Source organism: Pseudonaja textilis, chromosome 7 (genome assembly GCF_049901715.1).
Source record: "Pseudonaja textilis isolate UNSWEBS1 chromosome 7, rPseTex1.2, whole genome shotgun sequence".
NCBI lineage: Eukaryota > Metazoa > Chordata > Lepidosauria > Squamata > Elapidae > Pseudonaja > Pseudonaja textilis.
The window spans coordinates 822,094-835,081 of NC_141996.1; the positions used below are offsets into that span (position 1 = coordinate 822,094).

General features: G+C 52.0%; 1 protein-coding gene across 1 annotated transcript; it reads left to right on the forward strand.

Moving 5' to 3' along the window:
• The first annotated feature begins 924 nt into the window (after window positions 1-924).
• SFRP2 (secreted frizzled related protein 2) lies at window positions 925-11,008 on the forward strand. The gene is made up of 4 exons (XM_087936878.1): window positions 925-1,035; window positions 3,420-3,931; window positions 8,050-8,127; window positions 9,098-11,008. The coding sequence occupies exons 2-4, from the start codon at window positions 3,427-3,429 to the stop codon at window positions 9,403-9,405; spliced, it is 891 nt and encodes a 296-aa protein (XP_087793004.1). The 5' UTR covers window positions 925-1,035; window positions 3,420-3,426; the 3' UTR covers window positions 9,406-11,008.
• The last annotated feature ends 1,980 nt before the right edge of the window (window positions 11,009-12,988 follow it).

Sequence of the window (12,988 nt, forward strand, 5' to 3'; positions counted from 1 at the left end):
TGTTGTTGGTTACTAGTTGTTCCAGTCCCAGATTTGTAACAGCATTGTAGAAGGTTGCGTGTATGGGTTCAGTTGCGCATTCATTTAGGGTCCAGTCAATATGAGGTAGATTGAAGTCACCAAGAAAGATAAAAGGGTATGGGCAGGATGCTGCCCGTGTTAGTAGTGAATTTAGCTTGTTTACATGTTCGATGTCATAATCAGGGGCTCTGTAACATAGTAAGAATCGAAATGTGATATTTATGGTCAGTTAACAGATAATGGTCTCAGGAAGAGCAAGCTCCTGGGTAACTTGGATATTTTTTAGATGTAAGGACTTTTTATAGAAGATAGCAACACCAGCTCCTCTAGGGATTTCACGAATTTGCCACACGATAAATCAATCAATCATCTTCCCTGCAGAAAAATCCCTTAAAGAAATTCCTGGATTTGGAGAAAGAAAAAAAAAACCCTGAAATCTAGCAAGAATCCCTTCAACGTGCAGAAATTGGAGGTGGGTGGGTGGGTTTGACATAAAACCCGGGCTCTCTCCGAAAGGCCTGCAAAGGGGCCGCCTCCCTTTGATCCTTGGACTTTTACCCAAAGAGGAATCTACTTCCAGGGAGCTTCCTGGGTGGGGGTGGGGTGGGTGGGACACAGACAGCCCCGGAGTGCGGGGACCCCCTACCAGGTCACCCAACCGGTTTTTCCGGAGCGCAAATGGTCAAGAGATGCCGCGCAGCGGAGCTGATCCCAGCTCAGAGGGAGGGAGGGAGGGAGGGCTCGCTCTTGGAGGAGGTGGAGAGGGAGGGGGCGAGAAGGGGCCGGGGGTGTGGGGAGGGGACTGAGTGTTGGGTAACACTATTGTGTACTTTCATCCATGCCCGCCCCCCTTCACCGCTTCCCGCTGCGTGTTTGCCCAGCCGGCCCGTCTCGCCGTCAGCTACTCGTTTGAAATCCAGCCCAGGGAAACTTGCTTAGCGGCGCTTCGGGAGGCTTAGAGGCGCCAAGTCGGGGGTCTCGTGGGTGAACCCCAGACTTTGGACCTCTATCCCGGTGGGTGACCCCTCTGAGCTGGAGCGGGGAGTCGCGCGATTCCAGACAGCCTCCCCCGGAGAGCCAGGATCGCGTCTCCGAGCCCGGGGATCTCCTGCGCCGGGCTCTGTTGCCGGGCTCGGCTCCTTGCCCCGAGGGGGGCTGGTTTGGGTTGGTTGGGGGCAGGGAGGGAGGGAGGCAGCTTTGGTGAGGACCTACCTTCCCACCCCCTCCCCACCCCGGCAAACGAGAGTTTAGGGCTTTCACTGAAGGCGCATCTCTCCAGATGTTTCCGCAGAGTTTCCGCAGGCGCAAAAGCGAGCGCGCGACCCCCCTGGCTGCCCCCAGAAGATCCCCTCCCCCCGCGATGCCAGCCCCGAGGCCCCTTTGCCACTCGGAGGGCCCTCCCCTCCCCCCTCCCCCAATTCCAGACCCTCCCTGCGCCCCAACCTAACCCGCCTTCAAGGAGCCCGGGATTCGGGCTGCGCTTGGCGGAGGGTGGCTCCGCGGGGCCCACCCAGCCCGGGCAGAGGTCTTCCGGCGTGGGAGGGGTGCAAAGGCGACCCCCCGCCCTCCCTCTCCCTCCCTCCCCTCCCCTCCGCGGAAGGCCGGCCTCCTGGCTTATCTCCGCCGGGGAGGGGCGGCTGGTGCCTGGGCGCGATAGTGGCGCTCGCCCGGGGCTCTGCGTCCTCTGGCCGCCGTCCAAGGCGAGGCGGTGGGCGGTGGGCGGTGGGCGGCGGGGTTTCTCCCTGCCAGGAGCGCCGCCCTGCAGAGTCCCGCTCTCGGCCGCCTCTCGCAGACGGACGCAGCCCGCGCGGCTTCCAGGTGAAGGAGCTTCTCCAGGTGCGCTCGTGGGGTGGCGCTGGGGGGTGGGTGGGGGGAGCCGTGGGGTGGCGCGGGGCAGGGGAGACCGAGCCAGGGGGAAGGGTCCGAAGCTCCAAGCGGCGGAGCATCAGGCTGCCCCTGCAGGTCCCTCCGCTCCACGCCCTGAGCCGAGCTCCAGGTAAGCAGAGATCCGGCTCCCCCCAGGAGGCGCCTCCTGGGAGCCGCCTCGCCCCTGCTGGTTTCGGCCCCACAGACCCGCTGGAGGGAGGCGGGGGCTACCCCCTCTCTGGCGGTTCGTGGGCTACCCGGGAGAGGAGCCGCGGGGGGAAAGGTCCCGAGCGGGGGAGCAGAGGAGGGGACTTTCCACGGGGGGTTCTGGGCAGCACAGATTACAGAATGGCATCGTTGGAAAGGACCTTGGAGGTCATTTAGTTGAACCCCCTCCCAAGCAGGAGACCCTACCATTCCAGACGAAGTTTTAAAGAAGAGATTGTCTGAAATGGAGCAGGGGGTTGGACTAGAAGACCTCCAAGGTCCCTTCCCACTCTGTTAAACGGCTGCCCGGTCTCCCCTTAAAAACCTCCTGGGATTTCTTCCTTGGTGTGGCTCCTTTTGCCAGGGACTCGAGAGCAGCCGAGTTTGGAAGGTGAGACTTCTGCTCTTGAGGTAGGGAGGGGTGTGTGTGTGAAAGGACCCAGCAGCTGGCCACGGAGGGAAGAGTCAGCCACAAAATTGGTGGCCGTGTGGGGGAACAGGTGGCTGGTTCCTTCCAAGCCACTTTCCTCCTCCACGGAAGAACGCAAAAATAGCAGAGTCGGAAGGCACCTTAGAGATCTTCTAGTCAGCCCTGTGCTCAGGCAGGAAACCGTAGACCAGAGGTCTCCAAACTTGGCCACTTTAAGACTGGTGGACTTCAACTCCCAGAATTCTCCAGCCAGCACAGAGAAGAGAGAGGGAGGAGAGAGGGAGAGAGAAGAGAGACAGAAGAGAGAAAGTAAAGAGGAGAGAGAGGGAGATGACAGAGAAAAGAGAGAGAGAAGAAAGAGATAAAAGAGATAAAAGAGAGAGAGAAGAGTCAAGAGAGAGAGGGAGAGAGAGGAGAGAGGAAAGGGAGAGGAGAAAAGAGAGAGCAGAGCTGGCTGGAGAATTCTGGGAGTTGAAGTCCACCAGCCTGAAAGTGGCCACGGTTGGGGGCCGCTGCTCTAGACCATTCCAGACCAATAGTTGTCCAGTCTCTTCTTGAAAGCCTCCATTGATGGAGCCCCTGCAACTTCTGGTGGCAAGCTGTTCCAGTGGTTAACTGTTTTGCCATTTGTCAGAAATGGTTGTAGGGTCTCCCGTTTGGGCAGGGGGTTGGACTGGATGACCTGCAAGGTCCCTTCCAACTCTGGTTATCAGTTACCTGTCTCCACCGTTAGGAAATTCCTCCTTAGTTCCAAGTCGCTTCTCTCCTGGAGGAGTTTCCATGTGTGGCTTCTTCCCCTGCTGCCTTCCGATGCTTTGGCGAGGCGGATGGCCTCTGGGTTCCCCCCAGCCCGCCCACCCACCCACCTAGCAGCTCTTCTCGCTCTTCCCTCCAGGTTCCAGATGGCCATCCGGGCTGCCCTCCTGCTTCTGTTGGGCCTCTGGGCTGGCTGTGGCCTCTCCTCCTCCTCCTCCTCCTCCTTCCCGCACCACCTGGTGCAGCTGAGCTCCCGCCGTAGCGCCTGCAAGCCCGTTCCCCGCAGCATGAGCCTGTGCCACGGCGTGGGCTACAGCGAGATGCGGCTGCCCAACCTGCTGGGCCACGACACCATGAAGGAGGCCCTGCAGCAGGCCGCCTCCTGGGTGCCCCTCCTGACCAAGCAGTGCCACCGCGAGACCAAGAAGTTCCTCTGCTCCCTCTTCGCCCCCGTCTGCATCAGCCAGATGGAGGAGCCCGTCTTCCCCTGCCGGTCGCTCTGCGAGGCCGTCCGGGACAGCTGCCTGCCCGTCATGGCCGCCTTTGGCTTCCCTTGGCCCGAAATGCTCAACTGCAGCCGCTTCCCGGGGGGCAACGAGCTCTGCATCCCCCCGGTGGGCCCTGAAGACCAAGGACAGGCCCCGCGAGAAGGTGAGCCCGGAGGGAGGGGCTGGCTGGGGTGGGGGCAGCGGGGGGAGCCCCCCCTCCCAGGCCCAGGCACTGCTTGCGGCAACAAGCAGGCCCTTTTTTTGGGGGGGTAGGCCCACTCCGGCGCACAAACGCACCCTGCGTTGCGACCCCTGACCTGGGAGGGGGCCCTTCGAGGATGGGGAGTCCTCGGTATGCGACCGGAATAGAGCCCAGGTTGCTAAGGGAGACATGTATTAAGGGAGTTTGCTTAAGTTTTCGCAGGTACTTACATGTATGGCATTCAGCTTTGTTCGGATATTTTCCCACGTCATTGTAGTTGTGCTTTTAAAGTTGTAGCAGAATCTCATCCGCCATCATCAGGCTCCCTCTTCGCCCCCATATCTATGTTTCCTATGTAAGATTACACGGGAAAAGACCCGAACTCACCTAGACCTACATATCTAGATCCAGATCCAGATCTAGATCCAGACATACATACAAATACAGAGAGAGAGAGAGAGAGAGAATGATAGATAGGTAGATGATAGGAAGGGGGAGAGAGATAGATAGATAGATAGATAGATAGATAGATAGATAGATAGATAGATAGATAGATAGATAGATAGATAGATAGATAGATAGATAGATAGATAGATAGATAGATAGATAGACAGACAGAATAGATAGATAGATAGATAGACAGACAGATAGATAGATGATAGTTATAGATAGATAGAAAGGAAGGGGGAGGAGATGTAGAGAAGATAGAAGAGAGAGAGAGAGAGAGAGAGATGATAGATAGATAGATGATAGAAAGGAAGGGGAGATAGATAGATAGATAGATAATGGGAAATAGGTAGATAGGTAGGTAGAGATGCTATTCAAAAGGCCTAAAGTTGCTGGGTCTCCAATCAGAACCTCTCTGGAAGGACACCCCTCCCCTCCCAAATCTCCCAGCTGCTGCCTTAAATTACGAAAAGGGGAGAGAAATGGGGAGGGAGTCTTGCATCCCTGGTGGAGAGTTAGGGTCCCCACCTCATTCTCAGTCACTGGAGGGTCCAGAAAGCTGGCTTGGGGTGCCCCCCAGGATTCTTCTTCTTCTGATGATGATGATGATGATGATGATGATGATGATGGGGTGTCCTGGGTGCCCTCTGAGCTTAGCGGTTTTCTTGCTGACATTTCACCCCCCAACTATGGAACACCGCCAAGGGAGGCATTGTTACAGGGGGATTGGATAGCTGTTGGTCCGGAATGGGCTGGACTAGAAGACCTCCAAGGTGCCTTCCAACCCTGTGGTTCTGTAGAAGAAAACCACCCAGCTCAGAACTCCCCCCGCCCCCCCCCCAATTCAGCCCTGAGCTACCAAGATTATCTTCTTCTGTTCTTCTGATGACCTTAACAGCCCTGAGTGGCCTTAAGAGCCGGAACAAGGACGCTTTGGGGGGGGGGGAATTGTTTGCTGAAGGGCTGTTGAGCCTGTGTACAAAGGGAGAAGGTGAGATCCAATCTAGAAAGGTGGCATGGCCAAATATTGACACAGACCAAGACAAAAGAGGACGCAGACCAGTTGAAAAAGATCTCACTTACATCAGAGCCCTCGGCCAATACTTGCAAAATCCCCCCTCTCTCTCTCTTTCTCTTTTTCTCTCTCTGTGTCTCTTTGTCTCTCTCTCTCTCTTTCTCTCTCTCTGTCTCTTTCTTTCTCTCTGTCTGTCTGTCTCTCTCTCTCTTTTTCTCTCTCTGTGTCTCTGTCTTTCTGTCTGTCTCTTTCTGTCTTTCTCTTTCTTTCTCTATGTCTGTCTGTCTCTCTCTCTCTGTCTTTCTCTTTCTCTCTCTCTTTTTTTCTCTCTGTCTACCAGTCTGTCTCTTTGTGTCTCTTTCTTTTTCTTCCTCTCTGTCTGTCTCTCTTTGTCTCTCTCCCTCTCTTCCCCTCCCCTCTCTCTCTCTCTAACACACACACACACACACACACACACACACACACACACACACGTGAAGCTCTCACACCCCCTCCCCTCCAATTTAAAGAGATGGCACTTAGTTGTCACTGAAGAAACGGGCCTATGGCTACCCCTCATCCCTCACTAGCCATTTGCAAGGGGCCTTTTCCTCTGGACCTCCTCCTCACCTCCCCAAGGATCACCCTTCCCAGAGGAGGAGGAGGAGGAGGAGGAGATGGTCACTTTGGGGCCACTGCAGAGTTTGTCAGAGGGTAGAACTGAGTGGTTGTGGAGGGGGGCAGTGTGATTCTTACAAATAGAAGAAAATATTTGTAGCTCAGGGTTGAAACTGTGGGGTCCTTGGTGCTCTCTGAGCTGGGTGGTTTTCTTGCAGACGTTTCATGACCCAACTAGGGAACATCATCAGTGCCCTGGTGTTACCTAGCTCCGTAAAGAACCTAGTTCCGTAAAGAAAAAAAACTAAAGTTCAGAGACCACCAAGGACCCCAAAGTGTGATTCTCCCCCCCCAACTCCCAGGTGGGACCAGCCCCTCCCTGCTCAGGAGGAAGGGGAAGCCCAGCTGTGCCCCCTCCCTTTTCCTCCCAACCATTCGTGAATGTGTGCAGGGCCTTCCTCATTCTCCTAGGAGCAGAACCGAGTGTGTGTGTGTATGGGGGTGGGGGTTTCTCCTTGCAACATCCCGTGAGTCAGCCAAAAGGTGGCTGGGGGTCCTGCACGCACAGCCCACCGATGAAGAAACCCATCAAAGCTCAATTACACTCACAGACCAACTGAGTCACACAGCGACTAGCACAATCCAAACTGTTGCAACCACCCCCAGTGAGAGCTGATTTGCAAAGAGCTTTCACCCAAGAGTTGGAGCAGATCTGCAGTGGGAGGGGTCTCTCTCTCTCTCTCTCCCCCTCCCTCCCTCTGCCCCACTGAGACTGCGGGCCTCCCAGATCTGCCCCTGATCCAGGCGGTGGGGAGGGGGGAACGGAGCCCCTGCAAATACCTTCAGCAACTCCATTCATTCATTCATCCATTCATATCTATCTATCATCTTTTAATCTAGAATAGAATAAGAATAAGAATAGGAATAAGAATAAGAATTCTTTTATTGGCCAAGTGTGATTGGACATACAAGGAATTTGTCTTTGGTGCAAATGCTCTCAGTGTCCATAAAAGAAAAGAGACATTCTCCAAGAGTCCAGAATCATCAGGTGCAACACTTAATGATAGTCATAGGGTACAATCAAATCATACTAGGAAACAGTCAATATAAATCGTAAGGATTCAAGCAACAAAGTTACAGTCATACATTCATAAGTGGAAGGAGATGGGTGATAAGGAGGGAAGAGAAGATTAATAGTAATAGTAGAGCAGACTTGTTGAGGGAATGATTTGTTTAGCAGAGGGATGGCGTTGGGAAAAAACTCCCCTTGTGTCTAATTGTTCTGGAGTGCAGGCCTCTATAGCATCGTTTTGAGGATAAGACTTGAAACTGTTTATGTCCGGGATGTGAGGGGTGTGAGGGGTAATCTATTATGTCTATCATCTACCTATCTGTCTATCTTCTATCTATCTGTCTGCCATCTATTTATCTATCCTGTGTCTATCAATCAATCTATCTATCCATCTAATCTCTCTCTCTCTCATCTCATCTCTCATTTGTTTACCTGTATATCTATTTATCTGTCATCTTTTAATCTATTATACCTATCATCTATCCTATCTTCTATCTATATCTTCTATCTATCCTATCCTATCCTATCCTATCCTATCTATCTATCTATTTCAATATCTATCTATCTATCTATCTCTCTCTATCTATTTATCTATCTATCTATTTCAATATCTATCTATCTATCTATCTATCATCTATCTATCTATCTATCTATCTATCTATCTATCTATCTATCTATCTATATTTCTATATCTATCTATCTATCTATCTCTATCTATCTATCTATCTATCTATCTATCTATCTATCTATCTATCTATCTATCTATCTAATCATCTATCTAATCTTATATGCCTCCCATCTGGCCTGGAGGCAACTGTAGGTGACAGACAGTCATTAAACCCAATAAAAACACATTTAAACAATAACCTTCATCTACAGGGAGTCTTTGACTTATGACCACAACTGATTTTCACCCTGCCCCCACCCCCGTTTTGCGTCTCCTTCCAGACACCGTATGCACAGCCTGCATTGATTCTGGACCGAGCGAGAAGGACTTCTTGGAGAAAGTCTGCAACCAGGATTTCGGTAAGTCTGGAGAAGGTTGGACAGCCATTGGCCAGGAATGGTGTAGAATCTCCTGCTCAGGCAGAGGGTTAGACTAGAAGACCTCCAAAGTCCCTTCCAGTATTCTGTTATGAAGATGGACAGTTTCAGGAAGTAGGTAGGTCTAACGAAGAGAAGGACCAGGGGCGACAGGATAGCAGGCTTCCAATATCTCGGGGGGGGGGCTGCCCCAAAGAATAAGAGGGGGTCAAGCTATTCTCCAAAGCCCCTGAAGAGGCAGGACAAGAAGCAACGGATGGAAACTCATCAAGGAGAGAAGCAACCTGGAATTAAGGAGGAATTTCCTGACAGTGAGAATAATTAACCAGTGGAACTGCTTGCCACCAGAAGTTGTGGGTGATCCATCTGGCATGTATCTTCCTCTTGGCTTTTAGGGGCTCACTAAGAAAGGATTTTTCGCAATGACCCTCAGAGCATTTAGAGTATTTCCTATATTATTATTATTATTATTATTATTATTATTATTATTCTCTGATGCTAAGGAGTTCCAATCCCCCTCCTCACCTGGAAAGAAATCTCTTCCAAAGGCAAAACACAAGCAGAGGAGAGGAGGTTCACTTTCAGTTTCACAGCAGCACCAAGCAGCTTTAGGACAGAACAGTTGAGCTAAGCCACGCCCAGGCTCCTTGCTGTCTCCTTCTTGCTCACACAGCAAATATTCTTTCCGTTTCCAAACAGCCCTCTACTCTCTCACACACTGACAGGATGCTAGCCAATGAATACCAATGGAGGCTTGTAGGCAGAGGCAGAATTTTTTCCCCCTTATTTTCCTCCCCAAAAGCTAAGCCCGACCACGTAGTTCCGTGTTGTCTGGAACGGTACAGGGTCTCCTGTTTGAGAAAGGGGTTGGACTGGAAGACCTTGCAAGGTCCCCCTGCTCTTCTGTATTAACCCTTGACCTCCAGTTGGCCTCTCCTTCTCCCTCTTCCAGCTCTGAAGATGACCATCAAATCCTTGTCCGGTGTTGGGGGCGACCTGAAAGTCATCCCGGAGCTCCGCGGCCGGACGCTTTACAAGCAGGCCAGCTGGTCCGAAGAGGAACGGAAGAAGCCGGTCCTGTGGCTGGCGGATGGCGAGGCCTGCTCCTGTGAGGAGCTGGCCGGGGGGCCGGGCACCGTGGTGCTGGCCATGGGGCACCGTCTCAGCAACCGCCTCGTCCTCTCCTGGGTCCGGAGGTGGAAACACGGGGAAAAGGAATTGAAGAGGTTCTCCAGGGCGGTGCGGAAGCTGCAGTGTTAGAGGGGGCTGCTCTGTAGCCCATCATCCTCTGCCGGCTGTGGACCCTCAGGGTGGGAACTGGGCCTGCCCCAAACCTTGCAGGCAAATGGTTTTCCCAGACCGCAGACGGACTGACACTAAAGGGGTAGCTAGCAAACTCCCAAGTTACTCTAGAACTGAACGAGTGACTTACAACCATTTTTCACAATTATAACCCTCGGTGCACAGTTACAAGCGGGATCAGGTGAGCAAAATTCAGAGGCTCGGCAACTGCTTTGTACTTATGACGGTCCCAAGATCACCCGATCCCCTTTTGTGGCCTTCTGACCGGCCAAGTCAATGGGGAAGCCGGATTCACTGATCAACAAGGTTACTAACCTATCACTGATTCACTTAACAACTGTGGCAAGAAAGTTCATAAAATGGGACAAAACTCACTCTCTCTTAACAACAGAAGTTTTGGGCTTAGTTGTGGTCATAAGTGGAGGACTCTGTAAAAAGACAGGGCGAGAAGCAAGGCAGAGGGAGGGGCCCTTTTTGCTAGACAATCACAAGTGCAGGAAACTGACCGGGAGCAATTCTGTTTTGTTTTGTTTTTTAAAGCCAGAGATGCAGCAATATTAAAATTTGCAGCCTGACTTGCGTTGATCGGGAAACCATTTCAGGTTATCAATTTAATGCCCACCTAAGAACAGAGGCTGTGCCCAGCTAGAAGGCACCTGTGGCAGCTCTTTCCTCCCAGTGCCCCATCAAACAGCCCACGGAAGGCCACTGCCAGGTAGCAGGCGGCCGTCAGCCCACATTGGCCCAAAAATAACGTGGCAGGTTTCTGGTGGTTCATCCTTGGGCAATTATTAACCTGGTGAATTGGCAACCCAGGGTAAAACCCAGAAAATGGGTGGATTTGGTGGCCAGGCAAAACACAATTCCTGACCCACTGAGTCATTGGCACCGACCGGGACCCAAGTGGCCACCAGCTCTCTTCAAAGGCCCTGTTAAGGAAGGGGCTGGGGACGCCCACCTCCAATGCCACGTTGGTCAGTTTTGTGCCATAGGCTGGACCGAAGGGGTCTTGGCTAAAGGGGGTGGGTGTGTGTGTCAGCATTTCATGGGTTTCCAGCCATTGGCACCCCAGAATGTGGAAATCGCCTGAGTAAGATTTGCTCTCTGCCAACCTATTTGATAAGTTCTTCAGGCCTCCAAGGTGGGCATGAGGGACCCGTCAGGAACAGATCTCTAGAGCCGGGGGTCCCCAAACTTGGCAACTCTCAGAAGTCCACAAGTCTTAAAGTGGTCAATTTGGGAGACCCCTGCTCCTAGATGTTTGGCAGCTCAAACCTCCCTGCGATTGATACGCTGCATGGACAGCCTCCTCATGCAAGCAGGGTCTACCTGTCTTCTCATTAATCCAGGTTGGTGAAGGTTAGGGTCATCTGATGTACCAGAAGGTCCGTCTGCCCATAATTCTGACACAACCACTTTCTTTTGTGATATCCCAAATGCCACCAGAAGCTGCTCCTGAAAGTCAACCTGTTATTTCTGTTCTGTGATTATCTCTTTTTTTTTTTTGGTTATGCCTTAGTGAAATAGTTTGTTGTTATTAAAGGAAGCCCCCATGTACCCAGCCTGTTGGTTTAATTTCTCAATGGTGGGGAAGGAAATCTGGGAGTTGAAGTCCACAAGTCTTAAAGTTGCCACGGTTGGAGACCCCTGGATTAGGGGACTGGAGGCTGAAACATACGATGAACGGTTGCAGGAACTGGGTATGTCTAGTCTAATGAAAAGAAGGACTAGGGGAGACATGATAGAAGCCTTCCAATATTTGAGGGGCTGCTACAAAGAGGAAGGGGTCCACCTCTTCTCCAAAGCCCCTGAAGAGGCAGGAGAAGAAGCAACGGGTGGAAACTCATCAAGGAGAGAAGCAACCTGGAATTAAGGAGGAATTTCCTGACAGGGAGGACAATGAACCAGTGGAACTGCCTGCCACCAGAAGTTGTGAATCACTAACACTGGAAGAGATTGGACAACCACGTGCCTGAAATGGTCTACGGTCTCCTGCATGAGGTGGTGATTGGACTAGATGATCTCCAATGTCCCTTCCAATTCTAGTATTCTGTATTCTATTCTGATTTAGGTATTTATAGTAAGAATTAGGGAGTAGGAGCAGCCACAGCTAACCGTCCCGTCACAATCCTCCCCTTATTCCCCGGTAGCATCTTTGAAGGGTCTCCATCAGAGGTGGTAGTCAGCTGGTTCTGACCAGTTCTGGAGAGCCGGTAGCGGAAATGTTGAGTAATTCGGAGAACCGGCCAACCCCATCTCTTCTCTGCCTCCCAGCTGATCGGCTGGGTCTCCTTTGGTTGCCCTGCACAGGAGAACGGAGCTGGAAAGCAGGTTAGTGGGGTGGGAGGGAAGGGGGACTTTGCAGTATACCCTCCCCTGCCACGCCCAGCAAGCCACGCCCACAGGACCTGTAGTAAAAGGATTTGAATCCCACCCCTGGCTCTTAAAAATGCTCAGAACCTCCAAGGGTTTGACAAAGGCACTCCTGGGTGGCACAAGAGACATACCCGGACAGGATGCCGACCTTGAGATGCAGAGTCGCATTTATCCTTTGCCAATGCTTCCCCTTCAAGGCCTGACCTACTGAGGTTGAGATCCTGTGCTGTTCCTTTCCTATTTGCCACCTGTCTCAGGTGGACAGGTAACCCAGGAAGTAGCTGCAGGGTTGCCATCAATCATTCATGCCACCCATTGTCCTTTGAGAAGGCAGAAGGCGTCCTCCAAACGCACAAAGGACTCGCCTGGCTGCAGCTCCAGGCAGGTAAGGCAACCGAGGGGCAACGGTCCCACGGCAGTTTCCACAGCTCGGGGTTCTTCACCGCGACCCGCTGACTTGGTCGCCCCACATCCTTGGAGAAAGAAGTGACTGGCCTGAAATAGATGCCTGGCATTTGCCTGACTTCCCTCCAAGGTCCATGTTAGGAATAACATAGGTTACCTAACGTAGTTTGGGTAAAATAATATATATATAAACTATGATTGTAAGTTTAAGTGGGTGTCACTTTAAACTGCAAAGCATGTAATTCTGGGTGCGGAGAGCAAATCCAACCACGCAGCGGGGCGAAGAGAGCTGGACCAGGGATGAGGACAAAAGGCTGCCCATCTGCAGGGTTGGGAGTGAGATCGGGACGAGAAGGACTAAGAGGGACGTGATAGCAGCCTGTCAGTATCAAAAAAAGAAGAAGAAGAAAAGGCCAACTTAATTTTCAAACCCCCTGAAGAGGCAGGACAAGAAGCAACGGAGGGAAACTCATCAAGTGCAGAAGCGACCTGGAATTACGGAGGAATTTCCTAAGGGTGAGGACAATTAACCAGTGGAGCTGCTGGCCTTCACTGGAGGCTTCCAAGAAGAGACTGGACAGACATTTGTATGAAGTGGGTATAGGATCTCTAGCTCAAGCAGGGGGTTGGACTAGAAGACCTCCAAAGTCCCTTCTGTTGTTCTGTATATGGCCGTCCAGTCTCTTCTGGAGGGAAAGTTTATGTTCGACTGATAAATTCTTCTCACTGTCAGGAAATTCCTCCTCAGTTTCCACGTTGC

Excerpts from the sequence above, each read along its gene's own strand:
- SFRP2 (XM_087936878.1), top strand. The coding sequence starts at position 3,427 with ATGGCCATCCGGGCTGCCCTCCTGCTTCTGTTGGGCCTCTGGGCTGGC. Across the intron at positions 3,932-8,049 it reads AGGACAGGCCCCGCGAGAAG|ACACCGTATGCACAGCCTGC; the intron begins GTGAGCCCGGAG and ends GTCTCCTTCCAG. Across the intron at positions 8,128-9,097 it reads AGTCTGCAACCAGGATTTCG|CTCTGAAGATGACCATCAAA; the intron begins GTAAGTCTGGAG and ends TCCCTCTTCCAG.